The sequence below is a fragment of the Netta rufina genome (genome assembly GCF_964035555.1).
Source record: "Netta rufina genome assembly, chromosome: 24".
Classification (NCBI taxonomy): Eukaryota; Metazoa; Chordata; class Aves; order Anseriformes; family Anatidae; genus Netta; species Netta rufina.
This window is the reverse complement of record NC_140148.1, coordinates 3796513-3824424: the sequence shown is the minus strand read 5'-3', so window position 1 is coordinate 3824424 and position 27912 is coordinate 3796513. Positions and strand designations below refer to the sequence as shown.

At 56.1% G+C, this 27912-nt stretch overlaps 2 protein-coding genes across 2 annotated transcripts; one reads left to right on the top strand and one right to left on the bottom strand.

Moving 5' to 3' along the window:
- Positions 1-4498: 4498 nt before the first annotated feature.
- Positions 4499-4834, bottom strand: RPRML (reprimo like; the record flags this gene model as incomplete). The annotated part of the gene is made up of 1 exon (XM_084301014.1): positions 4499-4834. The coding sequence occupies one exon, from the start codon at positions 4832-4834 to the stop codon at positions 4499-4501; it is 336 nt and encodes a 111-aa protein (XP_084157140.1).
- A 3770-nt stretch (positions 4835-8604) lies between these two features.
- On the top strand, positions 8605-27321 carry ITGB3 (integrin subunit beta 3). The gene is made up of 15 exons (XM_084301238.1): positions 8605-8737; positions 12255-12340; positions 16065-16257; positions 18123-18375; positions 18806-18968; positions 19553-19714; positions 19861-19956; positions 20157-20246; positions 20732-20866; positions 21276-21705; positions 23819-24041; positions 24208-24308; positions 24433-24552; positions 25173-25339; positions 26061-27321. The coding sequence occupies exons 1-15, from the start codon at positions 8680-8682 to the stop codon at positions 26127-26129; spliced, it is 2346 nt and encodes a 781-aa protein (XP_084157364.1). The 5' UTR covers positions 8605-8679; the 3' UTR covers positions 26130-27321.
- Positions 27322-27912: the final 591 nt, after the last annotated feature.

Sequence of the window (27912 nt, the reverse complement as noted above, 5' to 3'; positions counted from 1 at the left end):
CATGGGGGATTTCCACTCTGACTTGATGGATGCCCCATCAGAGAGCTTGAGCCAGAGCTCAGGGAACCTGTCCTTTCTTCTTAGGTGTGCCTTTTGGCTTTGGGAACATGGCCTGTTAATTCTTTTCCAGCCCCCAAACTGCCTGTTTTGTTATGCATGCTAGCTTTGGGACCTTCAGTGCTTGGGGTGCAGGTGTCCATAGGCAGGTGGGATCCCAGCATCCTTCCGTGGGCTTGGCTGGGACGAGGGTTTCTGCGTGGCCACTGCCTTGTGCAAATAAACTCAAGAGAGACGGGTATGAACTTCCCATGTCCCCCACGGGGACACCCTGAAGCCAGGCCAGGGGTCTGGCAGGGAAACCAGGTGGTGCTGGAGCATCCCAGGACCAGCCAGGGGAAGGGTTCAGCCCCAGCACCCCCAGCAGCACTGGGGTCAGGACCTGGGGGGATGCTCCCAGCCATTGCCCAGGCTTTTCTGGGCAACATGTGTCTGCAGCAACCTGCCTCCCTCCACCTGCCTACAGAACAAGCCCAGAACTGCCAGACGAGAGACAGGAAACTGCTACTTATCTAATTTGATTTTATTTTACTTCTTTTTTTTTATTATTTTTGGGGGGCTGTCTGAAATGTTTTCAGGCTGGATTGAGGTTACAACCTGGGTAATGCCTCCCTGCCTAAAAAAAAAAGGCTGTTTCCATAACAACCTGACTCTGCACTTCATTACCATGGCAATTCTCAGGAATTATTAAATACTGTGTATGTTTGGTGCACGCGCTCCGGTACATCTGGTGCCAGGCTCAGGTTGGGATCCTCCCTCCCCCTTAATCTGTTTGTCTGTCTCATCTTGTTTAACTCTTTCTCTGCCCTCAGCCAAGGCTGCCAGGGCAGGGAGGAGGAGCTGGGCAAGATGTGGGACCTGCTTTGGGTTTCTCCCCGCCACAGGCAGGACGGCATGGCCAGGCTTGCTGGATTTTCCCAGGCGGGTCAAGGCAGCTCTTCATTTCTCCAGTTGTAACACCAGGCAGAGGCTGCCTGTTTGCAAGCTCAGCAGGGGGAAATGTTCTCACATCTGCCTGCCTCTGCTGCTTCCCTGCTGCTTGTCTAGAAATCAGAAATTCCAGCTGGAGCAGAGCGGGGACCAGCCCGGAGATGGGGACAGCTCCTGGAGGAGGACCACGAAGGTCCAGGGCAGGTTTCTCATGGTGGGGCCAAGAAGCAGTTTCCCATTAGCAGGACTGCTTGACGGCCCACATGCTGCCTAAAATCATGACTATTTCCAGAGAAAAGGTGCCGATAAAGCGGACCCATGGCTCAGACTAGTGTGGCCAGTCCCACAGGTCAGGATTGTGGATTGTGTTGGTTCCTTGCCTTCCACTGCAAGGAGATGAGCTTAAATGGGGCTCGAGGTCTGATCCTCACTCTGCCACTGATGTGTGACTCCCCCCGAGCACATCCCTCCTCTCTCTGCTGTATTTTACAGCCAGTGCAGTCTCTCAGCCATACTTGAACAGCTCCTGGCACCCCAGTGACGTTCTGGGAGCTAATGAACTACAAGTAGCAATTAAATATATATATATTAAAAAAAAAAAAAAAAAATAACCTTAAACTGTTCTCCTTCAAAAAAAAAAAAAAAAAAAGGAAAAAACTGCTTAAAATTTTCTTGGGAACCAGTACCCACTTGCAAGCTTGAGCTAAATGAGTGGGCGGGAGATGAGATGAGAAAGCACAGATATCTGTGGGGGAGGGGCAGCTGAAGGAGCCATTATTATGGGATGCTTTCCTTACAGCGGCCCCGGAGCAAGCAGCTCATCCTCCGGCTGCAGGACTCGTGCCCCTTGGCAGAGCAGCCGGGTCCCCAGGACCTGGGGTGGCAGCCTGAGGTCTGGGGAGCATCGTGGTGCCCTCAGCATCCTCCCTCCCATCCTTCCTTCTGGTCTCACCTTACTGTCACCATGCTGACATCGGTCCTCCTGAGGTCTCCTTTTCCCCAAATATTTCCTCCTCTCAGTGGGGCCATCATCTTTTCATTGGGACTCTAATGGGATTTGTGTGCAGGTGCTTTAAACTCACTGTGAGCAAGGCAGAAGCCCAGTCACCTCATGGGGATACACGCCATGTGGTGTGGCAAACCTGGATGGTGCCCTCCCTGCAGCCCCTCCTCTGCTGGTCCTCCCTGCCTGGCAATGCAGACAGAGCCCTTATGGCCAAGGAAGGGACGTAACAGGACTAGAGGATGAATGAAGTTGGGCTCTTGCCCCATGAGGCCACACGTAAAGTCCCCCCTCCTCTAAGTGACTCCTGAGCAAGCCCCACGGGTCTCAGTGGGGGCCAGCTCAGCTTTCTGAGGCACTGCATTGCTCCCCCACCTCTTGTGTACGTGACCCTACAGCAGCTGGCTTTTCTCCTTTCCTTCAGAAGACTCCAGAGCAGAAAAGGGATGAAGGTTTCCACATCCCCCTCCTGAAGGTGGCCTGTAAGGACCCTTAGGACGAGCTGGTGGCTCTGTCACATAGCAGAGCCATCCTTCCCCACAGGGCAGCAAGACCCCTGTACCACACAAAGGTTGCTGAGGTGTGCGTCTGCTTTGTGTGGGCTCCAGGCCCAATGTGACCCCATCAGGGTCAGATTCAGAGGCTGGGGGAGCTTCCAGCAGAGCTAACCAGCTCCAGTGGCTGATCCATGGAAGAAAGAGGCTTCTTCAGAGCATTCGTCAGGCTCCTGCCGAGCCCTCTCTTCCTCCCCTGCCTACAGAGGAAGACAACGGTGACCACCCTACGAGTCCCACCTGACCCACCTGGAGACGCAGGGATACATTTAGGCTTTACATGTGAGTACATGCTGAAGATTTGCAGAGCAGGGTGTTTGCACCAGTGGGACAATCCAGAGCTCTGGCTCCCAAATCGTGGTCCTGCTGTTGCGTTGTCTTTGTGCTCCTAAGGTTAGCGGGAGCAATCAGTGACAGGACTGCACGAATCTCGCTCTGCATCAGGGCTAGCCCAACAATATCCTCTGGGATCCCTGAAGAAGGTGCTCAGCAAGCACTGATTAACTACAAGCCATGCCCTAATCCCACTCCTGCATCTGGGAACAGCAGAGAGCTGCTCAGGATTTACATCCCCATATATCAAAGCAGCAGCTCCTCCGGGATCCAGGATCGCTTTCCCACCACAGAAGCAGACCCAGCAGGAATATTGTTGGGGCAACAAAACTCAAATCATTTCCATCTCACACCCACAGACAGAGCTGCAATTCCATCACAGCACAAAGGTCAGGAGTCCTCCTCCTCTCACATAATTTAGTTTTGACAGCTCATCAGGATCAGAGGAGATGGAGATTTCAACTCAGGGTCTGAAATCTTGCCTTGCAAGATGTGTTTGGTGCATCTTTGTGAAAACTCTGTGTTTTGGTACTGTGCAGGAATTTAACACCAGCCCAAAATACGTAGTTCCTGACAAATGTATTTGGTAGTGGAAGCTGATACTTGCCTGTGAAAACAATATATGGTAGTTTCTGCTTTAAATAACTGTCTTTAATTAGAGTTCAACTGGAAGGTGAGATGACTATATTTAAACTCTGGAATTGGGATTGAAATACCTGAGCTCTGCACACACAGGAAAAGAAAATGAAGACAACAAGAAATTCTTTTGAAACAGGTTCGTTTTCTTTTTTTTTTCTTTTTCCTGAATGTTCAACAGTTTTCAAAAAAAAAAAAATACAAAAACCTCAAGGACTGTAGCAATATAGCACTTGGGGAAAAAAAAAAAAAAAAAAAAAAAAAAAAAGGAAAGGTTGTTATGTACAAAAACAAGCATGCTTTTGTTTTGGGTTTGGGGTAGGGTTTTTGTATTTATCTGGGTTTCTTTTCTTCCTTCAGTGTTGTGAAAAAAGACAGTACCAGTTTATTTAACAGGACAGTTCAAAAAAATAAGGAAGAACATGCTCTCCTCATTACAAAACTGCCAGACAGTGCATGCTCGATGTCCAAAACACAAACAGACCAACACATTTTGTAGCATGCAGACTTTGTTGTACAACCCACCCAACCCTTCCCTGCCCCTGCCCCATGGCCAACGACGTGGCCCGTGCCACAAATTTCACTTTCCCATTACTTTGTTTTCTTTTTGTAGTGAGTAGTTTGCTTTTTACACTTTTTTTTTTTTAGCCCTAAATCCCAAGTAGCGGTATCCAAGGTAACAGCAGAAAAAGAGTCCGAATCTGCACATTATCACTGTTTCTGCAAGTTTCATGCAAAACTTAAGCCATTTCTGCATGCAACACAAGGCTGGTCAATTATTGTGCTTGATACAGCGCTGGGGAGATCTCTCCCTTCACCACGACAGTTCCTTCACTGGGAAGTGCAGATTTGCTTCCCCATGGACACAGATATGTTAAAAGCCATCGTCCCCCTTCCCACTGTCCCCAGCTGCCCCAAACACACAGGAATCTGCATCATAGCACCAGGTCCAGACAGTTCACTTGCCTACAGGTGCCCTGTGGCTTCAGTAAAGCCCCATGATCGCAGCTCCCACATCCTTGGAAGGTCTCCGGTCCTTCACCAGAAAGTTAATCATGCTCTCCGACTTGATGAGCAAGTTGCAGCCCAAAAAGAAGATGCCAAACACCACAGTCAAGGAGAGGACGCAGAGGACGGCGATCTGCACCACCCGCGTGATGTACAGGCTCCTCTCGTCCGGCGCGAGGACCAAGGAGCCGCCGTCGGTCGCCAGCACCGAGCCGGTCCCATTGCAGCAGGCCAGGAGCATCCCCAAGCCCTGGGTCCTGTTGGGGTAAGCTCCTTGCTCGAGGAGAGTCTGGTTGAAGAAGGATCCATTCATGGTCTGTGCGCGGTCCCAGATCTCCGAGGGAGGCAGGAGGGAAGCGTGCTGTCCCCCTGCCCACCCTCACATCCCGGCGGGCTCCGTGCCCCCTCCTGCCTCCCTCCTCACGACGCCCGGGGTGGACGGGAAGCCAATTTGTGCAGCTTGCCGCCGGCTCCCTCCTGGCACGAGCAGCTCAGCACAAGTCCCCGAGCAAGCAGAACGAGAGGCAGAGGAAAGGCAAAGGGCACGCAGGGGAGAAGAAGGTGGCCAAAGGTGGCCACATGCCCCCTGCCCTCACTGTCACCCCAAGGGACGGGCGCTGGGGACCTCCCGGCAGGAGCAGGGGACCGATGCCTGCCGGCTGGGAGCTCCACGGATGCAAGTTCCCAGCTAAAAGTCTTCCCCGTGTTCAAAGACAAACCAGCAACTCCACCCCCTTGCAGCCTCCCCCCAGGACCGCCTTCCCCCCCCCCCCCCCACGCTCACCCAGGCTGCCCACCCCTTCCCCACGCGGGTGCAGCCCGTTGCCCCGCTCTGGGTGCCTGCACCCACCCCACTGCCACCCCTGGGTGGGGGCCGACCCCTAGGGTCCTGCCCCTAACGCATCCTCGCCCCCAGCCCCTCCACCTGCTCCTCAATCCCACCAGGTGCCAGCCCCAGGTGGGTGGCAGGTCCCTTGTCCCCCCCCCTTGCACCCTGCCCGCAGCCTCAGGTCCCTGCTGCTCTCTCCGCTCCCCGCTTGCTGCTCTGTGCCACCCACTCCTTCCTTAGGAGCAGCGCTGGCCCAATCCTGCCCGGTCCACCCCCAGCTCTGCTCAGTGCTGCCTGTCCTATGGCAGGGCTGGATCCGTCCCTCTCTCAGCATCCTCTGGCTGGGGGGGGGTGTCCCCAGGGCACATTTTTCTCCCTCTCCTCTTGCTCCTTCGTCCCCTTCAAAGGGGAGCACAGGGATGCTGCCCCCCAATTCCTGTCCCTAGCTCGGGATCCTACACCCATGGGCCAGCCAGCACCGTACATGGGTCCAGATGCATCTGGACAGTGAGGAACAGGAGCTTGCCGTGATGTGGGGACCTCGTTCTGATTTATCTGTGTACGTCTTGGATCACTTTCCTTGTGCAGCCCCCAGAGGGGATTTTAATAAACCCAAATGAGAATTGATAAATTGCAGCTAAAGGCAGAAGCGGGAGGCCGGCTGGCTGCGGGTAAAGGGAGGCTCAGTGGGAAGCGTGTCAACTGATTTTTCTTTTACACAGCCAGGAGCTGAGTGTCTCTTTTGCTTTTGTGACATTTAAGGGCCCAAAAGCAGCTAGGTTTGGGGTTTACTTGTTGCTTTTTCCTCCTTGTTTCACCAACGGCGTTGCTGTCCCAGCAGGGCAGTCTGCAGCACTGGGGGAAGCAGAAAGCCTGGCAAGACAGGGACCCATCGGGACAGGGACCCATCGGGACAGGGACCCATCACACTTAACCCCAGGCCCAGGAAAAATCCCCAGGGGAGACCAGAGCATCCCAGTGGCAGCTCCTCTCCCCGCTGCCTTCAGACCAGAGGAGTTTCTGCTCCCTCTGCTGGCTCCAGCTCCAGCTCCAGCCTCTCCTCTGTGCCAGATCCGGCCGCTGCAGCCATGGCACCGGGGTCACAGCCACCAGCTGCAGTGCTGGAGAAGCTGGGGACATGGGGCTACTCAGCTCTTGGGTACTCCCTGGGCTGCTCTTTACCTTAATCCAACCACCGGCTTCATGACACAGAGCATCCCATGATTTATTCCCCTAGGACCAGTTTTTGTGCAGCTCTCCAGACCGTATCCAGCCCCAGAGAGCAGCGATAGGAGCCCAAACTCTTCTCGGTGCACCCTGCACTATGTACACCCCATGTCACCATCACAGTGATGCTTGCAGGACAAGCAGCACCTTCCTGCAGTCAGCCAGGAAAACGGGTCCATCCTCATCTTCAGGCAGGGTGAGAGCCCAGGAGGGTACATGAAGTCAAACGTTTCATTTTGTGGCTTTTTCCTTCTTTTTCAAAGTTTTTTTTTTTGTTTGTTTGTTTTGTTTTTGGTTTTGTTTTGTTTTGGTTTGGTTTGTTTTGTTTTGCCTCATGCTGGCAGCAAGGGCTGGAGTATCCCCCCGTGCTGTGAGGGTCCCGATTGTGCTGGCTCAGGGAGGGGACACGTGGGACTGTGTCCCTTCGGAGCTGGCAGCACTTGCAGGTTCAGGCACCCAGCTGCTAGGCAGGATGAGGCCTCAGTGAAGAGGACTTTTGGGACTGACAATTCACTCAGTCAAATCTTTGAGACAAACCCATCCACAAAGCTTCAAACCTGTTCCTGGGGTGGTCCAGTGCAACACACAGGGACAGGCTGGCCAGAAAGCCACGCACAAGGGGGAAAAGACACACCAGTGGCATTTCCAGGCAGGGACAGGGGGACACATGCAGGGAAAGCAGGAATTGGGGTGCCCCAAAGCTGGCTTATGGGGTCAGCAGGCTGAGATGGCTGCAGGGCAAGATTGAGAGCCCTCAGAAGGCAGCTTTGGGGTGTTATTTATTTTATTTTCCAACCAAGAAGCAGCACTTTTTCAATACTGCGTGAGGGTCGATGGGCTTCTCTTTACCAAATCCACGTTAAAAAGTCAGGGGGGAGAAGCCGGGAGGAAAATGACCCCCCCGAGCAGAGCCCAGGCAGCCGCAGGAGGGCAGCAGCACCCGCCGGGAAGGTGGCAGCGAGTGGAGGAAGCAAAAACGCATCGAAACTTCTTTTACAGCCAAGAAAAATTCCCCGGCTCCCGAGGCAGAGCCCCCAGCCCCATCTCACCTCGTCTCTGAGGCTCCGGGCAGATGCAGCGATCCCCGTTTCTCCCCGCACAGCACCCTGTACTCCGCACAAGCTCCTTTTCTGCTCCCCCCGGGATTACCCCGACCCCAGGTTTTGCCATTGCTGGCCCCAGCCCCCGTCACCCGGCGCGGGGAGCAGCCCTTCACTCCATTGGCAGCCCAGCCTGTATTTGCCTGCCTCAGTTTCCCCATCTCCGAGTAGGACCCTGGGGGACGAGAGGTTTTTTAAACCTCCTTGTGAGGCATTTCTTTGGGTATTTCAGCAGGGAAGGTTCCTGCACAGATCTGACTCCTTGCTTGGTACAGGAGCGATTTGTGAGGATGTGGGTGAGAAAAACAGCACAGGAGAGAAGAGAATCGGGTCCGAATCACCCAACTCAAATCTGAATTTCCCTCCCTTTGTGATGTCCGGGTTTGTACCCAACTGGTCCTGCCGGGTCCAAGTCTCTGCTCTCTGTGGGTCTCCCCTCCCCGTTCCACCAGGGATGTCTCCACCTGCAGTGCCCTGGGGAGGGTCCCCAAGACCCCCACACGCACACACGCACTTTCATTTCACTATGCAGTTGCTCTATTTCCCCTTAAATCCTTCAGCTCTCAGGCAGCTCAGCCTCGGCAGGTTTAAAAGCCGTGCTGCCTTTCATGCAAGAGTTAACAAAAGGAGGGTGTGAGCAGGATTTTGCAAGGAATTAAACCCCGGCAAAAGAGCCTATGGGAAAGAGCCTGTTCGTGCGGGTCGCCCGTGCCCCGTACTTTCTTCCCGGGTTCATTGGGTCCTTGTGTGAGCTGCGAAAAGGAAAAAGGGTGAGGAGCTCCGGGCAGGATGGGGGGGGGCCACTCCCTGACTCAAATTTGAGTGACGAGCCAGCGCAGTTTCCTCCGGCCGGCCCCGCTCCGCGCCTGTGTCACACACCCAGGCTCATGATTCATCTTCTGGACGGCTCAAAACCCGGAGGTTTTGCCCCAGAGTCGCTCTCCATCGCTCACGGCGGGTTGGTCCCGACACCCCCCGGCACCCCGGGGCTCGGAGGAGAAGATGGGGAAGCTCCGCGTCGCCCTCGGCATCCTCGTGCTCTGCGCTGCTGGCAGCTGGGGTAGGTTTTTACAGCCCCTAAAGCTGTGTTTGCCCTAATGTTGCACTTCCCGCTTAGATTCCCTGCTATTTCCCCTAAATCCCTGGGTTTTCTGCATTCACACAGTCCCGGAAAAATTGCTGGAAGGGGAAGCTGGCAGAGCACTGCCTCAGTTCCCAAACACAAAGCATCTCTCGGGCCGGCTGTGTCGGGGCTGGGTCGGGGCTAAGAGGGTTTCTCTGAGATGCCGTGGGATCAAAGTGTTGTGGCTCCGTGCCTTGTTCTCACCCCAGTAACTTTATCTCTGCCACCTACCCGCCGTTGGGCTGCGGTACAGGTTTGTAATGGGAGCACTGGGATGGGACTTGGACTCTGTCCTCTGTAAACAGGCAGTAAGGGGAGTTTATGGGGCAGGCATCACCATACCCATCTCATTTTAAGGGCATGGGGTGTGTTTAAGTCAGCATTAGTATCCTGTGTCATTTTTTTCTCCTGTTATTTTGGTGCTTTTCTTTAAAAGCCCCGATTTCTGGCATCAGGTGACTTCAGGACAAAAGTGGCTCACTGCTTTAAAAACTTTTCAGTGCCTTGCGGAACAGCAGCCTGGTGAAGGGACTCTTCTCCCCAGGTGTGGTTTCCGGGGCTCAAAGCAAGCAGAAAACAAACCCTGCAGCCACAAAACGGTGCCGTGTTTTTCAGCTGCTGATTTATAAATCAGTCCCATTGTTTTGGAGGCCTGACCCGAGGGGTTTTGGGGCAACATTGTTCAGGCTAAAGAATGCCAGATTTCTGTGCATTCCCACCAACAGCCTGAACAGGAATGCAGAGTAACCCCTGAAAGAGTTTTGGGTTTGTAAGGTTGCTCTTTGGGGCTGCATAGGTGATTTCTCCGGTAATCAGCTCGGGGCATCTCCTCCCCAGGAAGATGTTGGTAGACAGGGAGGGGTTCAGAGAAAAGACGCAGCCCCAGGATGGTGTGGGCAGGACATCAGCCAAAAATAAGCCCAAGTCCATATTGCTTAGACAAGCAGAAAGCTCAGAGTAGATGCAAAAATGGTTTGTATCTTTATCAAGCTTGTTTAAGTCTCCTTATAAAGTTTTCTGCATGAGTGTATTAGCAGGAAAAAAAAAAAAAAAAAAAAAAAAAAGACGAGACCCACCAAGGCATGTGGCTGGCTCAGACACTGTGTGGAGGTGACTTGGAGTTCAGGCTGAGCACTGAGTAATTTTCTCCAGCCAGGGAAGGATGATGCTCAGCCACAGCCGTCTGGGGCATTTTGGGTTCAGCATGCGATGTGCATCCCCCTCCAGTGCCTGGCTGCAGTGCTGCCACCCCAAACGGGGCTCCCTGTGCCACCCAGGTTAGCTCCTGGTATTTCACGTGCTGGGATTTCTCCTTATTTCAAAGCTTCAGTCATTAGGATCAGATTGTTTTATGAGACCAGCGGGTTTTGTAGTAAAAAAAATAAATAAATAAATGAAGCTTTTGTACTTTGGTTTATTAGTTTTTATGGCTGGAAAAAAAATACACTGATAAAATACACGAAGTTTATTAGTTTAGTCTGTGCTGAAATCCTGTTAACCAGCTCGCAGCCAGGCAGCATCCTGCACACCAAGGGCCAGAACCAGAGCATCTGAGCTTCAGCACCCTCTGCTCTCCTCTTCCTGTGGTTTTGTGCCCACATCACTGCTGCTTCCCCCTCCCCACCTGCCTCCAGCAAAGCCCCCAGCACCTCACCCTGCATCCAGCTGTGCAAATGCTGCTGGAGATGCCAAAAAAAGAGGCATTTTCAGGGTGAGGGGGTGAGGCTGGCCACCACCTTCTGCGTGTTTGCATGGCGATAACAGCCCTGCCTTAATCACAGCTGGCGCCCGGGGGATTTCGGCTCCTTCTCATGGGATGGAGAGCCCTGCTCCATCCAGCCGTGAGTTAAACACAGCCAAGAAGAGCTCCGTATGGTGTTACGGGATGGGGAAAGGTCCCACATCCCCAGACATGTGTCTTGGTCATGTGGCAGTGGGGCAGGATGGCCCCATTCATGGTCCTAAGTGCCAAGATCAGCCAGAAAATTGACTCATCAGGGCTCCCCTGGAGCTTGCAGTTTTGGAAGCTGTTCCCGTCTTTGGGCACGTGGCCCTGAGAGTTTAATCCCAAGTGCCTGGAGCTGCCAGGCTGGTGCCTGCCAAGACATCGGCACGGGGCTCAGCCTCCTGCACCAGAGATCAACCTGTCGCTCTTTAGGGCCATGCTAAATTTAAAGTCTCCCATCCTTTTTTTGCTTCCTTTTATGCATCCTTTTAACCTGCAGCCAGGTATTTTGGTGTAGGGAGAGAGCTCTGGGAGTGGATGCAACCTCAAAGCTGAACAAGCTGCATGCGCATGTGCCCGAGCCTTGTGGCATTTGCTGTGTCCCCACATCAGTCCCATGCCCGGATCCATCGGTGCCAGCACCCCGTACCAGCACCCACCTCCACGAGCCCTGGCACGCTGCGTGCCAGCAGGCACAGCCACACCGAGCTGCAGCCGTGGCTCTGCCCGAGGACCTGATGCCATCGTTTCACCGTTTCCTCTTTCTCTTCTGTGTCGCATTTCCTCCCACTGCTGCAGAAAACTCCTCTTTTCTTCCTCCTGTGGCTGCAAGAGGGGACCCCGGGCAGGGAAGGTGGGGACAGAGGAGCCCCCAGTTGCTCCGTGCTGGCACCCCCAGTTCCTATGGCTGTAGCTGGGGACACACAGCACCCCCAGGGACCGGTTGCCTGCAGGTGCTGAAGCTCTGACGAGGTGCAGGAGGGAGAAACAGCCCAGGGCAATGCCACCACAGCTGTGTCTCAGCCACTCACCGCAGCAGCAGCTGTTGGGACCACAGAGCTGCACAGTTCCTACCTCTGCCCTTCCTGCCCCAGCAGACATTGCTGCTGCCCCAAAGCCCCTGAGGGTTTTTTGGGGGGCCCCTTGATGGGACACACTGGCCTCTAACCAAGGCATGCACCTCCCGAAATCCTCACTGCCACTTCCTCTAGTGGAGCTCCGGTTTCCCCCCAGGGAACATCATCACAGTTGGCTGCCAGCATGTTTTGGGACACGTGCCACTTCCCTCCCCTCTTTTCCCCATGTTTTAACCCGAGCTGAGACCAGCAGGGCTGAGTTCAGCATCTGCAAAAACAGGCACCGACCGGCTGGCCTGGGGGTGGGAAGAGGCGCTGAGCTGGGGGGCTCACTCCTTCCCCTCCCCGCTGCCCCAAAATGCCCGCAGAGAGGCACGAGGGGCGATGTCCCCCGGGGCTGCAGGGACAGGGGACACTTTAAGGAGCTGGCATCAGGCTGGCAGGTGGGAAATGCCAGCAGCGGCGGGCAGGATGGAGCCCAACTGGTGCCGGGCTGGGGGAGGCAGCCATAAAAGAGGCAGGGGGGCAGCAGCTGGGTTTTGGGGCTGCAAAAAGGGTTAGGGTGGAGACCTGGGAGGATGGGGGCTCTGCCTGCTGGTGGGGCTGTTTGGTGGCCCCGAAGATGGTGACAGCTTTCTGTTTGCTGTTCCAGGGGGTAACATCTGCACCACTCGAGGGGTGAACTCCTGCAAGCAGTGCCTGGCCGTGAGCCCCCTCTGCGCCTGGTGCTCTGCAAAGGTGAGTGCTGGGGGGGCTGAGCAGGGCTGGGGGGGCTGAGGGCTGTGGGATATGTGCTGTGTCTCCGTCTGGTCCCACCGTGTCTGAACACATTCCTCGGTGGCATCTGGCAGTGACCACAGCTCTGGCAGTGCCCACAGCCATGCGCATCGCGGCTCTTGGTCTGGATTCCTGCCTCGCTTTCAAAATCTGCCCCTTACCTGGGTGCATGAGTATGAAACACGTCGAGTTGGCTTGGAAGTGCTGAAGTTTTCCCTGCAAATTCCCTTTGTCTCTGAAAAGCTATACATTTGAAAACCCGGTTTCCTTTTGGTTTGCTTCTCAAAAACCTATTGTGAAGCTCAAATTTAAAAAAGAATCTAATTCCTCAAAGGGCTGGGAAGGGAAGGGGGTCTGGAGATAGGAAGCAAACGTTGATTAGAAGGTTTGGGGTTTTATTCATTGGAAAACGGTGAGTGGGAAGGTGAGGTGACTGGGCTTGGTTACAGAGCTAAAGAGGATGTCAGAGCTAAGCTGCGGCTCTGAAATCCCCGTCTGGGTGGGTGAGATGCTGGAAGGTCTGCCACAATACCCTCCAAAAATGCTGCCCTTAGGGTTGGCCCATCAGGGATGTAAGGCTGGAAGTTCCTAACACTGATGGGATCTGGTGAGCTGCAGCCCCAGGGCAGAGACAGGAGGCAGGGAGAGATGGGAGAAGTGATTAAAAACTCCGGGGCTTGGGTGAGCCATTGCCTTAACAATGCACTCCTGTGGCTTGCAAGGAGTTCCCCTTCCCCAGAAAGCACTAAGAGAAGGCTTTTCTTGCCTTCTGCTGCTGAGAAATCCTCTCCCATGAGTGGTGGCAATGCCCACGGGGCTGGAGAACAGACCCAGGAAAACTGATCCAGGTTGGGAGCGCTGTCGGATGGTGCTCGATGCCGGGCACCCGCTGCGTACCCCGGCCACCTGCAGGTCCCATCAGATCCCAGGGCATCTTGCAGCATCATCCCATGCAGGATGCATAAAGATCTTGTGTGGATGAGCCCCGACTTATCTCCTGCAAGAAGCAAGAAGCTGAACTTTGCAGCTCGATAAGGACTCGACCATCCATCTGCTCCTTCCCAGCCCGGGCTGGTGTCTTGACGCAGCAGGGACTGCGAGCTTGGGTGTTGTTTTTTTTTTTCCCAGATCAGCAAAAGTTTCCAAAAAAGGAAATATTTCCAGCACTGCTCAGGGCTGTGCTCACGGACAGACGTGACAAGCAGCAAGGGAGCCGTCCCACTGCCAGCAGCCAGCCGCCGGAGAGCCGCGCTGTGCAAACTACTCAGCAGCTCTGCCTCCAACATCTGGACCACATTGTCTTAATTTAGCAAATGAGGGTTTTTTCTGCGGGTTTGTTTAATATCCCCAGGGTGGGGGCGGTCTCTGATCCTGCCCCCCTCCTTCGTTAAAGGGACAGGGCTGCCCTTAGCTGTGCTCCTTTCCCACCCATGCTGGCTCCCAGAGGAGCCTGGGGTTATCAGTTGCTGCTGCTCCTTCCTGGCTTCGAGCAAGAAAGAAATTTTATTGCTCTTTCTTGTGACCACTGACTCCACTGAGCACTGAAGCAGAGGAGAGTTGAGTTATCTTTATTTTTCAGAAACCCTGACCACCGTACATAGATATGCCTGGCCACTTGTTTTTCCTTTTGGGAAAAGCCAGCTGAGACGTGGCTCTAAAATCACCTTGGAGAGCATCGTGGCAGACTTCTCCTGGGTCTCACCCACCCCAAATGTCACTTCCCAGGAAGGAAAATAGAGACAAGGTTGGACCAGGGTTTGGTTTAGAGAAGCTCTGGAAGGTTTTAGCTTAATGTGCAGAGGCATCTGTTCCTTGGGTCCTCCCATGAGCTCTCCTGCAGAGAAGCTGTTGCTGTGTGTGGTTGCCTGTGAGATGAAAATGGAGGTGCCCTGGGGATCCTGCAGCCTCCCAGCCACAGCATTGATGGAGATGTGGGATGGAGCTGGCTCTGACAGCACCCTGCCCGATCCTTATCCCTGTCCCAAAGGCCTTGAGCAGATACCTCCTGTAGCAGGCTCACAGAACTGCAGAAAATGGGAGAATTTGAGAGGTTGGAAGGTAACTCTGTGCATGCACCACCTAGTGTGGGCTGCCAGGAGGGGAGGTGGGTCTGGGGAGCATCTTCCAGGGCTGCAGGAGGGCTGGTGGCAGAGGAGGTGGGACCATGTGCCCCCCAGCAGCGAGCCTGGGCTGCCTCCGAGTCGGTTTTACAAGTCCTGAGTCAATCGTGTTGAGGCTTTCAAGGAAAGGGGAAGGATGTGGCCCAGAGGTGAAATAGCTTCTCCGTGGGAATCTCTCAGTAGAAATGATGCTGCTGATTGTGCAAGGAGCTGCGTGTCCTTTGGGAGCCCCCCAGCACCTCAGGGTACTGCCCAAGAGCCCAGTGGCATGGTTAAAAACCTTTCTGCCCAGCCCTGCCTCTCACCCTCACCCTTCCAGTGCTTTCCCTGCCTAGGACAGGACCGGGTGTGTAATTACCCGTGGGCTCAGGAATGATCCAGGCACCTCACCCAGCTCTGTGGGGTCACAGGGAGAGGTTCAGTGGCCTCGAGGGCTTGGAGATCTGCGGTGGGGAGCCCCACAGGATGAGGTGGCAGGGTGGGTGGGTGCACAGAGCTCGTGTAGACGTAAAACGTGTCCTCTTCACCAGCAGCGTGCTGCCTGGGCAGGAGTGGGAGGTCACAGGGGAGGAACACGCCTGCTGATGTATTTTCTGGCTATTGCTCGGACTGAGGGAGGAGAAAAAGGCAGATAAAGGCCGCTGCTGCCGGAGGGGGCCTCCTGATGCTGTTTGCACTTTTCCACTTGTTTGCTTAAAACACACAAATTAGCTCCCGGGTTCAACCCACCTGGACCTGAGGGGAGCTTATAACCTGGGCAGGGGCATTGGTGGTGCGGAGAGGGCAAGGATCTCACTTCTGCCCTCCTGGGGCTTTGAATGGAGAAAGATTTGGGCTGGGGGGGAGCAGGAGGGAGGAACCCCATGGAGAGGGGACAGCGGCTGCCCTGCCAGGAACATGCAGTGGCAGATCCCAGCAGCGCTGGGCCAGGAGAGGAATTCTTCCCATATTTGTCCCAATAGGAAACCCTCCCCCCTCCGCCCCCCAGGAGTGCCGGGAGCCCTCTGAGCATGCCAAGATAAGGGCAGGCAGCCGGGAACTTTCTAGGAAATCAGGGAGGGGGCCGGAGCCCCCACCGTGACTTCACACTTCTGGCTTCCTGTTTCTGACGGATTCTCGATGCCTTCTCCCGCAGCCCAGTTGCCTTTTTGGTCTTTCTTTTCCTTTTTTGGTTCCCCTTCCTCAGCTGGGCTCCAGCTGGCAGGATGCTGGGAGCTGCAGATAAGCTCAAGTGGCTCTCAAAAAGGAGCTGTGTGCTGGGCTTGCCTGCTGCTCCTGGGGCGATTTCTGACGGTGTATGTCAAGAAAACTGGGGAAAAGGTGGCTCTATTGCCAAAGCTTAGAAAAACAAAACAAAAAAGTCTCATACTCTGCCCATTGCTCACAGCCTGCCAAGCTTGTGTCCTGCTTCACTCTCTTCTGGCACGCAGCCACCCCATGTAGAGGGGCTTTCCTTTTAGCTGTACCAAGAAACAAACTTGTGGCTTCAGCTCCTAGATGTCAGAAGGGGTTTGGGCTTGGGCAAGCCATCCATCATCACTCCTGACTCTTCCCCTGTCCCACAGACCATGGACCAGTCGTCCCCACGCTGCGACCTGCTCGCCAACCTCCTGCAGAACGGCTGCAGGCAGGACTTAATCGAGTTCCCCACCAGCAGCGTCACCATCCAGGAGGACCGACCGCTCAGCGACAAGGGCTCAGGGGGCTCCACCACCACCCAGATGAGACCCCAGAGAATAGAGCTGAAGCTGCGGCCGGGTAAGAGTCCACAAAATGCTGTGGGAAAAGGAGATGTGGTGGGGACAGCTTGGAGAGCTCAAGCGATGGATGAGACATCACCTTTTGGCCAAGGTTGTCCCAGACCCACTGGGGACAAGGCAGGGCTGGGGCTACACCAACCCCACCAGCAGTGTCCGCAGTCTGGCTGTCTGCAGGCTGATTTCTGCTGTTCGGTCTCCCAGCTCAGCCCTGCAGGACGGGATGCGATTTCGACATCTGTGGGATTATTTTATGAAGCCACTTAAACCTTAACCACTGTTGCCTCCGTGCCATGAGGCTGACCCTTAGCTTTCCCAAGGCTTGTATTAAGGGGCTTTGTTAATATATATTTATTCACATTGTACTTCCCCTGTTTGATTTCTCCTTTTGGTGTCACTCACCTGAGGTCACAAAAAGGTTTTGGGAAAACTGGAGCAAAATGGTGACATTGCCATGTCCAGACTTTCCCACACACAGCCCATCCCTGCTCTTATCATCAATCTGCGCACAGATGTCTCAGCAGGAACAAATTTTGGTTCTGTGTTCATTCTGGCCTCAGGGACAGATGTCAGAGGCTGATAGCATGTCCCTGGGCTGGGCAAAGAGAAGTTCTGATGTGAGTGACAGCAGTCAGCCGTGTCCCGTTCCCCATGATAAGGGGACGTGTAGCTGTGGGGTGACTGTTGCTGTCTTTAGGTCCAAAAGCAGTCATCAAGAGACAGGTATGTGTGCTGCTCTGGAGAGGATCGGAGGAGGCATGTGGTGCTCTAAGGATTTTGGAAGCAGTAGAAGAAAACCCTGGCTTGATATCACCTCTGCCAGAACAAGAGGGCTTAGCAAGAGTTGTCTTCCCCAGCTTGTGAGAGAAGGCCAAATGGCATAACCAAGGCATGTCCCACAAGCTCTGAGTCCTTGTGGTTTAACTCAACGAGGAGGAGCAGAAGTCCCCCAAGGATGAAGCTGGGACTCCTGACTGCGTGCTGCTACCTGGCCATGCAGACAGTGGGGCATGGAGCTCTTCGGACTCTCCTGGATTTTGAAGATACTTTACCGATCCTGAAAATCTAAATCTGAGATACAGATTTATATGAAAACAATGATTAAATGAAAGTTGATTAAAGCTTTTTTCTTGTTGTTTAAGGTGTTCTGAGAAGGCTGCAGCTGTGCCCCAGTTGCATATCAAAGAAGTAGCTTCAGAAAACAGCAAGAAAGAACCTTTGTCCCTTCTAGAAAGTTGAAAGAAAAGGTCAACCCTAAGTGTTTTCAGCATTATTTTTTTTCAAAGTCATTAAAACTGGCCTGTTCCCCAGAAGGTTCTAAGGAGGTTTTGTTTCATTAGAAAGTGTTTCATCAAAAAGTTTCCCAGCAGGGGCTGGGAGGAGCCAAGAAGAACAGGAAGGAACAGGGATAGGGAGGCTCAGGGAGATGTTTGGAGGCCTCAGGAATTCAGAAGCAGCCTGAAACAGCCATTCAGTCCCCTGGCTGTTCCCATAAGACCTGCTGCCCATGTGTACAGCATTTTACTCGTTCCATCCATCCTGCGTTGGCCACACTATCAGCATAGGACAACTCTGAGCAGAAGGAGTTCATGTCCTAGTAATGAGATGCTTGGACAACAGGAGCTGTGGGACATTTGCCATCTTCAAGGGGTGCACAGCACACCTCACATGCAAGCACCCTTCTCTTAGTGGTTTACTCCTTGGTGTGTCTCACTGTGATAGTCTCCTCCCAGCAGCTTTAAGCCATCTCCTTGGGTTCCCGTTGACCCTGTTGGGTCCCATTGACTTTCTCCCCAGTCCTGCGACCAGCCCCCTTTGTTTCTCCCAGGGGATGATCTCTTACTCCTCTGCCCTGCCATATTACAGATGACTCCCAGATCTTCCAAGTCCAAGTGCGTCAAGTGGAAGACTATCCTGTGGACATCTACTACCTGATGGACCTGTCCAACTCCATGAAGGATGATCTGAGGAACATCCAGAACCTGGGCACCACGCTGGCCAGTGAGATGCGCAAGCTCACCAGCAATCTGCGAATCGGTTTTGGGGCCTTTGTGGACAAGCCCATTTCCCCCTACATGTATATCTCTCCTCCAGAAGCCCTCGAAAACCCTTGCTATGAGTAAGTCCCAAGCTGAGGGAGGTCTGTAAGGGTTGGAAGCTAATGGGAGATCACCAGACTGTGGCTGGAAATCTGTGGAAATGGATTTCAGAAGGGATTTGGGTGTCTGATTTGGGGCAGGGCTTAAGCTGGGCTGCACTGCATGTCCTGGTATGGATAGGGGGAGCACGTCTAGACTTTGAAAAGCTCTTGTGGGAAGAAACAATTTTCCACCATTTTTGTTCAAGGTCTAACTCCTAAAAATCCCAGCATCACTGTAACGTGATAGCTTTTTAAAAGATCCTTCACCAGCCTCATGCTCGGGGCTCTCCAGGTGGTTGGGTCCTTCCAGCATGCCCAGAGGAAGACCAGAGGGTGTGAAATGGCTGTACAGTGAGGACAGGAGCTGGGACACCCATGAGACTTGTGCCCTGACCACTTTCTCCTGCAGGATTGGGGAAACGTGCCTGCCTATGTTTGGCTACAAGCACGTCCTGTCGCTCACGGATGAGGTGACGCGCTTCAACGAGGAGGTGCGCAAGCAGAGCGTCTCACGGAACCGCGACGCCCCCGAGGGCGGCTTCGATGCCATCATCCAGGCCACCGTGTGCGATGTAAGGGGCAGGAAGGCTGGGACGGGGCTGGGAGAGGGTCACCAGGCTGGGCCTGGTGGGTTGGCAGAGAGTTTCCACCCCACCAGAATGGGGCCTGAGGCCTCCTGCAGTGGAGCTACAGCAGGGCTGGGATGTGGGCAGGGCGCATGTTCAGCAAGGGCATTTCTGGGTCTCAACCAAGGAGAGGGAAGATCATGGCCCTTACGTGGACCTGGGAGGGGAGAGGAGCAGAGCAGCTGCTTTGGGGATAGATGTGGTGATCCCATGTCAGCCCAGAAGGGACACCTTTTCCTCTGCCAGCACCTTGATTTTGCTTGTGATGGGAGGGTTCGTGCCCCTCAGTTGTTAGCCACCGTGATTAACACTCTATCAAATTAAAGCCTGTCTTTCACCTTCACAAGCAGCCCATGCTCACCTGCCTGGCTCCCCAGCACTTCCCTGGGAGAGGGGCTGCCCTTAATTCCCCCTGCAGTGACAGGCTGGTCCCCAGGGCCCAGCCATGCCCCATGGTGGCAGCGAGGTGCCGGTATAGGGCTGCCCTCGGCACACACTGCCACCCCACTGGGAGCTGCTTTTGGCCACAGAAGAAGATCGGCTGGAGGAATGATGCTTCCCACCTGCTCGTCTTCACCACGGACGCCAAGACCCACATTGCGCTGGACGGGAGGCTGGCCGGCATCGTGCAGCCCAACGACGCCGAGTGCCACATCGGCCAGGACAACTTCTACTCAGCCTCCACCACACTGGTAAATCCAGGCCCATGTGTGGGGTTTGGGAGCCCACAGCTCCTGCTGGGGATGGGAAAGGTGGTCCAGGTGTGCTTGGAGGGCATGGGGGGGACCGGGGTGGTTGGGACTACGTGTTTCAGGGTGCAGCCTTTCCCCTTCCCCAGGACTACCCCTCTCTGGGCCTGATGACTGAGAAGCTCTCGCAGAAGAACATCAACTTGATCTTCGCTGTGACGGACACAGTTGTTGGCCTCTACCAGGTAACAGCTGCTGTGCAAAGCCACCTTCGTGGGGGGCTGTGGGGTCCTGAGGGCACCTTTTGTGGGTGGCTGGATGGATCCTGGTGGCACCCATCCTCACAAGGCTGCTCAGGAAGCTCTCGTGTCTGGGAATGGCTTGACCCAGCAGTGGTGCCTTCACCTGTCATGAGCAGACTGTGCTTACGGTGGTATTTCTCCAGAACTACAGTGAGCTGATCCCAGGAACCACCGTGGGCACCTTGTCGGGAGACTCCAGCAATGTTCTGCAGCTCATAGTGGACTCCTATGGGGTGAGTGTGCAAGGCCAACACATCCTGTCCCCATGGGCAGCTCAGAGGGAGCAGCAAGGTGCAGGGGGCTTTCTCCTCATCTTGGAAGAGCAATCACCCTCGCAGCACACAAACCCCACCCAGGGTTGCCCAAAGGAGAGCTGTGCACTGTGATGGCCCCACAGCAGCACTCTTCCTTCCCAAATAACCACCACAAGCAGCTGGACACTTGGCAGCTCCCCCAGCTTCCAGCAGCCTCCCTGGGCCAGCTGTGAGCATCTGCCTCCGCCCACACGTGTGGGGGCCCCAGGGATGGGAGCTCACCCCTGTCCTTTCCCATCCTCGAAGGTGTTCCCCGTGGGGAGTGACGTGGCCAAGCTCTAGAAAGCCTCAAGGTGCTTGGCTGCTTTCCCGTGTGTGTAGGAGCATCACTGGGGTGTGGTGGCTGCTCAGGGTGGTCCCCCGTGCTGGCTGGATTTTTCCATCTTTCTTCTCTCCTCCCCCAGAAAATCCGCTCCAAGGTGGAGCTGGAGGTGCGCGACCTCCCCGAAGAGCTGTCCCTGTCCTTCAATGCCACCTGCCTCAACGACGAGGTCATCCCTGGGCTCAAGTCCTGCATGGGGCTCAAGATCGGGGACACGGTGAGGCTCCTGTCCATGGGCTCAGCTTTTCTCCCCCTCCACACTGCCTGCTTCCCCCCAGATCCTGGGGGACACAGGCTCTTATGGGGACATTATCATCTTTTTGGTGGAGACAGGGTCCAGCTGGGTGGGCGCAAGGAGAAAAATGTTGTTGTCTGCTGGATGCAGAGGCTGTGGTCTACCAGCCATGGTGCATGGGCTTTTGGGCTGATTTTGTCCACACGCTGTGGTGGGCAGGTGCACTCTCCCATGCTGGGACAGTTTGGGAAAGCCCTAAGAGATCCTGCTGGACCCAACTCTGGGCTGCCTAAGCTTGGGCACAGAGCAGATGCTGAGGCCAGGCTGGAACAGGTACCCCAAGGCTGCAGGGGGGTGCCAGCACCCAGACACACCCTTCTGCCCCCCCCAGGTGAGCTTCAGCATCGAGGCCAAGGTGCGAGGGTGCCCACAAGAGCGCCAGAAATCCTTCACCATCAAACCCGTGGGCTTCAAGGACAGCCTGGTGGTGGTGGTGAACTTCAACTGCAGCTGCTCCTGCGAGAGCCAGGCTGAGACCAACAGCTCCTTCTGCAGCGGAGGCAACGGCAGCCTCGAGTGCGGCATCTGCCGCTGCAACCCCGGGCGCCTGGGCTCTCACTGCGAGTGCTCGGAGGAGGAGTACAACCCCTCGCAGCAGGACAACTGCAGCCCCCGGCCGGGCCAGCCCCACTGCAGCCAGCGCGGCGAGTGCATCTGCGGGCAGTGCGTCTGCCACAGCAGCGATTTCGGCAAGGTGACGGGCAAGTACTGTGAGTGCGACGACTTCTCCTGCGTCCGCTTCAAGGGCCAGATGTGCTCAGGTGAGTGGGAGGCCTGGGGGTGGTGGTTGCATGGAGTAAAGCACCTTGGGGTGTGCTAGAGAGGTATTTTTGCTGCCCAGCATTGTGGTTGAGGGAGATAGCAGCCATCTGGGGGCTCATTGCATGCATTGTGTCATGCTTAGCCATGGATTAGTTCAGGGTGTGATGCAACGACTCCCCCTTTGGCAGCCTGTGCCCAAAATCCTTGGCAGAGGATGGACTCAGAGGGTTAAAGGCAGACCTTGATCCTTCCTTAGGCTCGGGAGCCCCGTTGAGGTGGCTGGGGGGCTCCAAGGGAAGTGGCTCTGGGGTGCACAGGGCAGGAGCCGGCCAGGTTCTGCTCGACTCCCACATCTGAGGAATTGCTCCACAGAAGGAATCCCCAGGGTGGGGAGATAGGGGTGGGGAGAGGCACTGGGATTTCCGAGGAGAGGATGCGCTAATTTTATCCTCCACCCTGTTCTTGAAGACTCCCTTTTGGCAAAAAGCGGTGGGGAAGAAAATCCTCCCCCATCGCTGGTCTTACAGCAAATACTCATCTTCTGAATATTCGCCTCCTCCCGGTGCTGCCAGGCTCCCAGTCCTGCCTGCTGCATTTCTCAATTTGGGGAACCTCGCTTCTCCCATGCCAGGGACCAGGGAGCCCATCTCTGCAAAAAAAAATCCCAGCAGCAGTCATCTCATGTGCCCCATGTGTCAGAGCCCCTTCCTCAGCCAAAAGCCCCATCTCCAGCGAGCCCTGGAGGTCTGAGCGTGCTGGAGAAGCAAACCCCAGGGCCCTTCCCCATCTCCTGGCTTCCCAGGAGATGCGAGAGGGGTGGCAGCACCCAGAGCCCCCAGCTGCCTCCACACCACTGGGGTTGATCATTCACCTTAACATCAGACGGGGGGGCTGGGATTTTTCCCCCCCAGGCAGTGATTTTCCGTGGGAGCCAGGTGCTTGTCCTCGATGCTGCCACCCAAGGCTGCTCCCGTGGCGCTGCCTGTTTGCACAGCATCCCCCGTGTCAGGCAGAGTGAGGGCAAAGGTGCTGGTGGCACGCTGCCCCCGAGCCAGGCGAGCTGTTAATTAACCCCATCCGTTGGTTCCCAGCTCCGTGCCCGAGTCCTTTGCCCAGCGGGGCCAGCCCTGGCTGCGCGCCCAAGGCTGAGGAGGAAATGAGACGGGGAAAGGTTGCCAAGCCCTTCCCGGGGGGCCACCACCCACGAAAGCCAGACTTGGCAGAAGCCCTGCCCTGTCTCTTTGCCAGTGCCCCGTCTGACCCTGCTGGCATCCGTCACGTCCCGTTCAGCCACGCTCCCCCAGCCTCCCCCTCTGTTTCCATATCTCGTCGCCCGGCGCGGCGCTGTTTTCCTGTGACTCAGCTCCAGTTCCTCATTAACAGGGTTACACATTTATTTCTCACACCGGTGCCTCCAGGGCCATGGGGGCCGTGGGGGACGCGGTGCCCCGGCGCTCCCCAGCTGGGAGCAGAGCTCCCACGTGCTCGGTGTTTGGGATGGGTCGGCGCGTGCCGGCACCGCGGCGTTTCCGCTGCTCGCTGTGTCTGGTGGCTGAGTCAAAAACCCAACTGGGATCCAAATAGCTGCGGGCTCTGGCAGGATCTGAGCACGTCGGGCTGTCTGAGCGAGCCAGAGGAGTGTGTGGAGCTGGCTGGGCTCTTCCCAGCAGCCAGCTCTCCCGTGTGTGGCGCTGGGCTGGGAAATGACAGCAGGGGTTGACCAGATGGCCTAACCAGATCTGAAACTAAAGGCAAGAGCCAAAGCTTGGGCAGCTCAGGTGGAGCTGATTGAGCATCTCCAGCTGCTGCCAGAGCCAAGCTAGCTCAGCCTGAAATTTGGCTATTTTTTCCTTGTTTGCATGGGATAAGAGAAGAACAGGGGGTACAGAAGGCAGGGAGGTGAAGGATGGGGTTTGCTGGGGGCAGCAAGATCCCACCCCAAGGACAGGGGGACACAAATGTCCTGGGTGGCTGCTCCACCTCGCCGTGCCACACGGAGACGGAGCTGTGGCTCTGGGTGCACAAACATCCCACGTGGATGATCCCCAGAGGAGATCTGTGGGCATCCATGGGGGCACCCACGGGTCCTGATGCCCTCCTGGACATCCCCAGGCCATGGGACGTGCAAATGCGGGGACTGCGTGTGCAACTCGGACTGGACCGGAGACTACTGCAACTGCACCACGCGCACGGACACCTGCATGTCCAGCAACGGGCTGGTGTGCAGCGGCCACGGCTCCTGCGTCTGCGGCAAATGCGACTGCACCCAGCCCGGCTCCTACGGGGACACCTGCGAGAAGTGCCCCACGTGCCCGGATGCCTGCACCATCAAAAAGTGAGTTGGGGGGGAGAGCTCGGATGGTGCCCGTCAGGGTTGGTGCCCGCAGGTATGGTCACCATCCCCAAATCCATTGGGTTGGGATCCCGGAGAGAAAAAAGGGTGGGAGGGTGCCTCGGGGATGGTGCAGAGCAGTTCATGGCAGCTCCCTCCTCTTCCTCAGGGACTGCGTGGAGTGCAAGAAGTTCGAGCGGGGCGAGCTGGTGAAGCAGCAGTCCTGCAGCCGTATGTGCCGTGATGAGATCGAGACAGTGCAGGAGCTGGGTAAGAGCGGAGATGGGGCGCACGGCACAAATTTCTGCCCTAAAGCAAGGAAACACGGGGCTGCGTACACCCTCCATGCACATGTTCCCAGCACGAGGGCTCTGACAGCCTCTCAATCCTGCAGGGGACAGGGGCAAGGACGCTGTAAACTGCACCTACAAGGACGAGAATGACTGCGTGGTGCGCTTCCAGTACTTTGAGGACTCCAGCGGCAAGTCCATCCTCTACGTTATAGAGGAGCCAGGTAGGACCCGGCTGGGGGTGCCGATTGTGCTGCTCCTGGGGGTCTGCACTAACCGTGGGGTTGGAGCCCCCTTTGTGCCTCCTGGCCAGGATCCAGGGGCTGGCACAGGTCACAGAGCTGCTTTGTTCCCCGCTCTGTGCACCCGGGCTGTGATTTCCTGCCCGTGTCTCACATTTCGCCATGCCTCTGGGTTATTTCACCCCCCTGCTGAGCCGCCAAGGAGGAGCTCGGTCTTCCCACCACATTTCTGACTCCAGGGGTCTCATTTTCTTGATGTGCTGTTAAGATCCAGCTCTTGGCCACACAGGAGCGATGCTGCCCCTGCACGGAGTAGCCCAGGGCCTCCAGCATCCTTGGGGACTGCTATCAAGCTGAGCAGGGGGCCATATGGCTGCAGATCCTTCAAAACCAGGGTCATTAAAAGAGCCATCAGCTCTAATTACAGCCACCCATCACCTCCCCAGTCCCTGCACAGGCAGCCCTGGGGGGCAGGACAGATGCTCAGAGCTGGAGGCTCTCTCACGAGGGAGGATAAAGCCCTCTGGAGAGCAGAGGAGCCCCCATACCCGCAATCAGGCACCCTAGGGTGCCCACCCAACCATGCTTTCCTATCCCCCCAGACTGCCCGAAGGGGCCAGACATCCTGGTGGTGCTGCTGTCAGTGATGGGCGCCATCCTGCTCATCGGCCTGGCCGCCCTGCTCATCTGGAAGCTGCTCATCACCATCCACGACCGCCGAGAGTTCGCCCGCTTCGAGGAGGAGAAGGCCAGGGCCAAGTGGGACACGGTAAGGGCTGTGATGGGCAGGAGACCCCGAATTCTGCCTCCACTGGGCTGAGTGGATCCAGATCCCAGTGCTCCCAGTACAAGAGCCCAGTCCCCATTTAGGACTCACAGGACACTGTCCTTATGGACCAGCTCATCCATCCCATCTCTCTCTGAAGCACTGTGTGGGGTCGCAGCAGGATTTGGGGTGGCACCACCAAACTGGGCACCCCTTCTCCCAGTCTGCTGTGGCCCCAGGGGCTGTGCACAGAGCAGAGCAGATGTCCCGGGCACTTTTCCCACCTCTGGTGTATCCTGAGCACTTCTCTCCAGCGTGACCCTCTTACTCACCACCCGCACAAGTGTTTCCACCCCGTGAGCTGGAGGAAGGTCCCTGCTGCCACGGGGTGCTGGAAGGGCTGAGGCACCCGGAGCACGAGGGAAGGGGCCAGGATGGCACCAGTGCCTGTCCCCCACCGCCTGGAGGGAAGGGATGGGTGGGCTGGGCTGGCTCTTTCTTGAGGTCTCTGTTCCTGTGCTCTCCTCCACAACTGCTTTTCCCTTCTCTCCCCTATAAAAACCTCATGAGGAGCTGTTGAATTGCACATAGCATTGTAGAGCCAAAGCTCTGAGCAGAGCCATGGATCCCACACCCACTGGTGCCCCAGTTTCCCCAGTTGTAAAGTGGGGTGAGTGCCGATGCTGATCACGAAGCGGTGATGCTCTTTGGTTTCTTTTCCCAGGCCAACAACCCGTTATACAAAGAGGCCACGTCGACCTTCACCAACATCACATACCGCGGGAACATGTAAGGATGCCGCATCCAGAGCTGGCTGTGGGATCAGCCGGGGATCGTGGGGTCTCCAGGAGTCCAGTTTACAGAAGAGCTTGTGTGCGTGTGTGTGTCTGCGTGTAATTTAACAACCCCCGGGCTGCCTCCGGCCCCGTTCTCCATCACCTCACTGCACTGCAGGGACGTGCTTCCACGGCAAACCTCTCGTCCATACCTCTGTGGGCCGCCCCATAGGAGCTGGTGGCCCCTCCATACACTGAACAGGGAGAAATGGGACTTCCTCTGCCTGGTGGTGAACCTGTGAACTCTTCGGTGCTCCTTGGGCCAAGCGGATTTTGGCTAGAACCCAAGGCCAAGCTGTGCTCTGCCTCCTCGGGGATGCCCTCGTGCACTGGCCATGTGAAGTCCCAGCAGCCACGGTGTTGCTTTGGGGGTTGAGGACACCACTCAAAACCCAGCAGTTCACACGTTTCTCGTGTTGCTGTGGTTCAGGATGGTGGAAAGCAGCCCCCAGGCTGCTTGTGACCTTCCCCCTCCCCTCCACGTGCCTCCGCTCTGCACCGCCGGCCACCTCCATGTAGCATCAGCTGTGCTGGTCCCAGCTGCAGCCCTGGGATGGGGCTGAGCTCCCCGTGTCCCCCACCACTGTCCCCATGTCCCAAAGCACACGGACTGCATTGCCTGTATGCCGTGAGCCTAGCCCAGGCTCTCCGGGGAACGAACTCTCCCCTCCCTGTGCCTTTTGGCCTGGGTAATGGTTTTCTGCTTGGCTCAGGGTCCAAATGAGCAGGCGGCCTTCAGGCCCCATCCTGCAGCCTGGGGCTGTGTATCACCCACCCGTGGTTTGTCTCCTGTGGAAAAAAATAGCCTGGGGGCAGAGAGAGCTTGGCCAGGTGCTCTGGGCCCTATCCAGATCCTGGTAGCTCCGTTCCCCTCAGTTCCAACAAAAAGCAGCACCTAACTGTCCTGGTGGAGAAAATTAACTCTGTCCTAACTGAAACCAGGACACCACCTCATGTCCCATGCCCACCCCAAGGCCCTAGGGCTGGTCCTGCTGGGGACTGTGTCCCCTGCTCCCTGCCTGGCCTGTCCCCAGGGGTGGTGGACATCAGGGATGGTGCTGGGGGGCAGCTGGGGCCGAGCCCCGGAGCAGGCGTTGGGTGGGCAGAGATGTGCTCCACATGGGGGTGCTTCCCAGGGCACCAAATAAAAACCTCAAACCACGAATTGTGTCGGCACTGCTGCGTGACCCAGCACCAGGGGGGCCTGTCTGGGCCAGGAGGGAACCAGCCTGGGCAGGGCTGTGGGATCTCCATGGGGTTTTCTCTGCTCTGTTATTGCATTTTCCTGGAGTGGGTAACACAGCTGGGGGGCACGGCGTGGCCCAGAGCCTGCTGCAGGCTGGGCTCCTCTCGGCAGCCCCCTCCGTTCATTGCAGAGGAGCAAACCCCAGCATCCCCCCTATTTCTGCAAGACTCCCAAAATCCTTCAGCGTGCACAAAAAGCCCCTGGAGGAGGGCAGCTGGGCTGAGACCACTGCGGGACCGTCCTGGGGGCAGCTGGGCTGGGGGCAAAGGTGCTAAAGTCGGGAGCTGGGTGCTGCCTGAGCACCCTGCCTGGGCACCCGCTCAGCACCACGACGCACAGGGCTGCAGGGACACCTGGTGGGCATCTTCCAAAGCAGCGTTTTGGGACCACAGAAAGTGCTGGGAAAACTCTTTGGAAAGGTGCAAGGCTGGCCTTGGAGTGAGGATGCTGGGGCCAGGCCCTGTAGGGTCACCCCAGAAGGGTACATGGGGGGA

Excerpts from the sequence above, each read along its gene's own strand:
- ITGB3 (XM_084301238.1), top strand. The coding sequence starts at position 8,680 with ATGGGGAAGCTCCGCGTCGCCCTCGGCATCCTCGTGCTCTGCGCTGCT. Across the intron at positions 18,376-18,805 it reads CTCGAAAACCCTTGCTATGA|GATTGGGGAAACGTGCCTGC; the intron begins GTAAGTCCCAAG and ends TTTCTCCTGCAG. Across the intron at positions 19,715-19,860 it reads ACTCAGCCTCCACCACACTG|GACTACCCCTCTCTGGGCCT; the intron begins GTAAATCCAGGC and ends CCCCTTCCCCAG.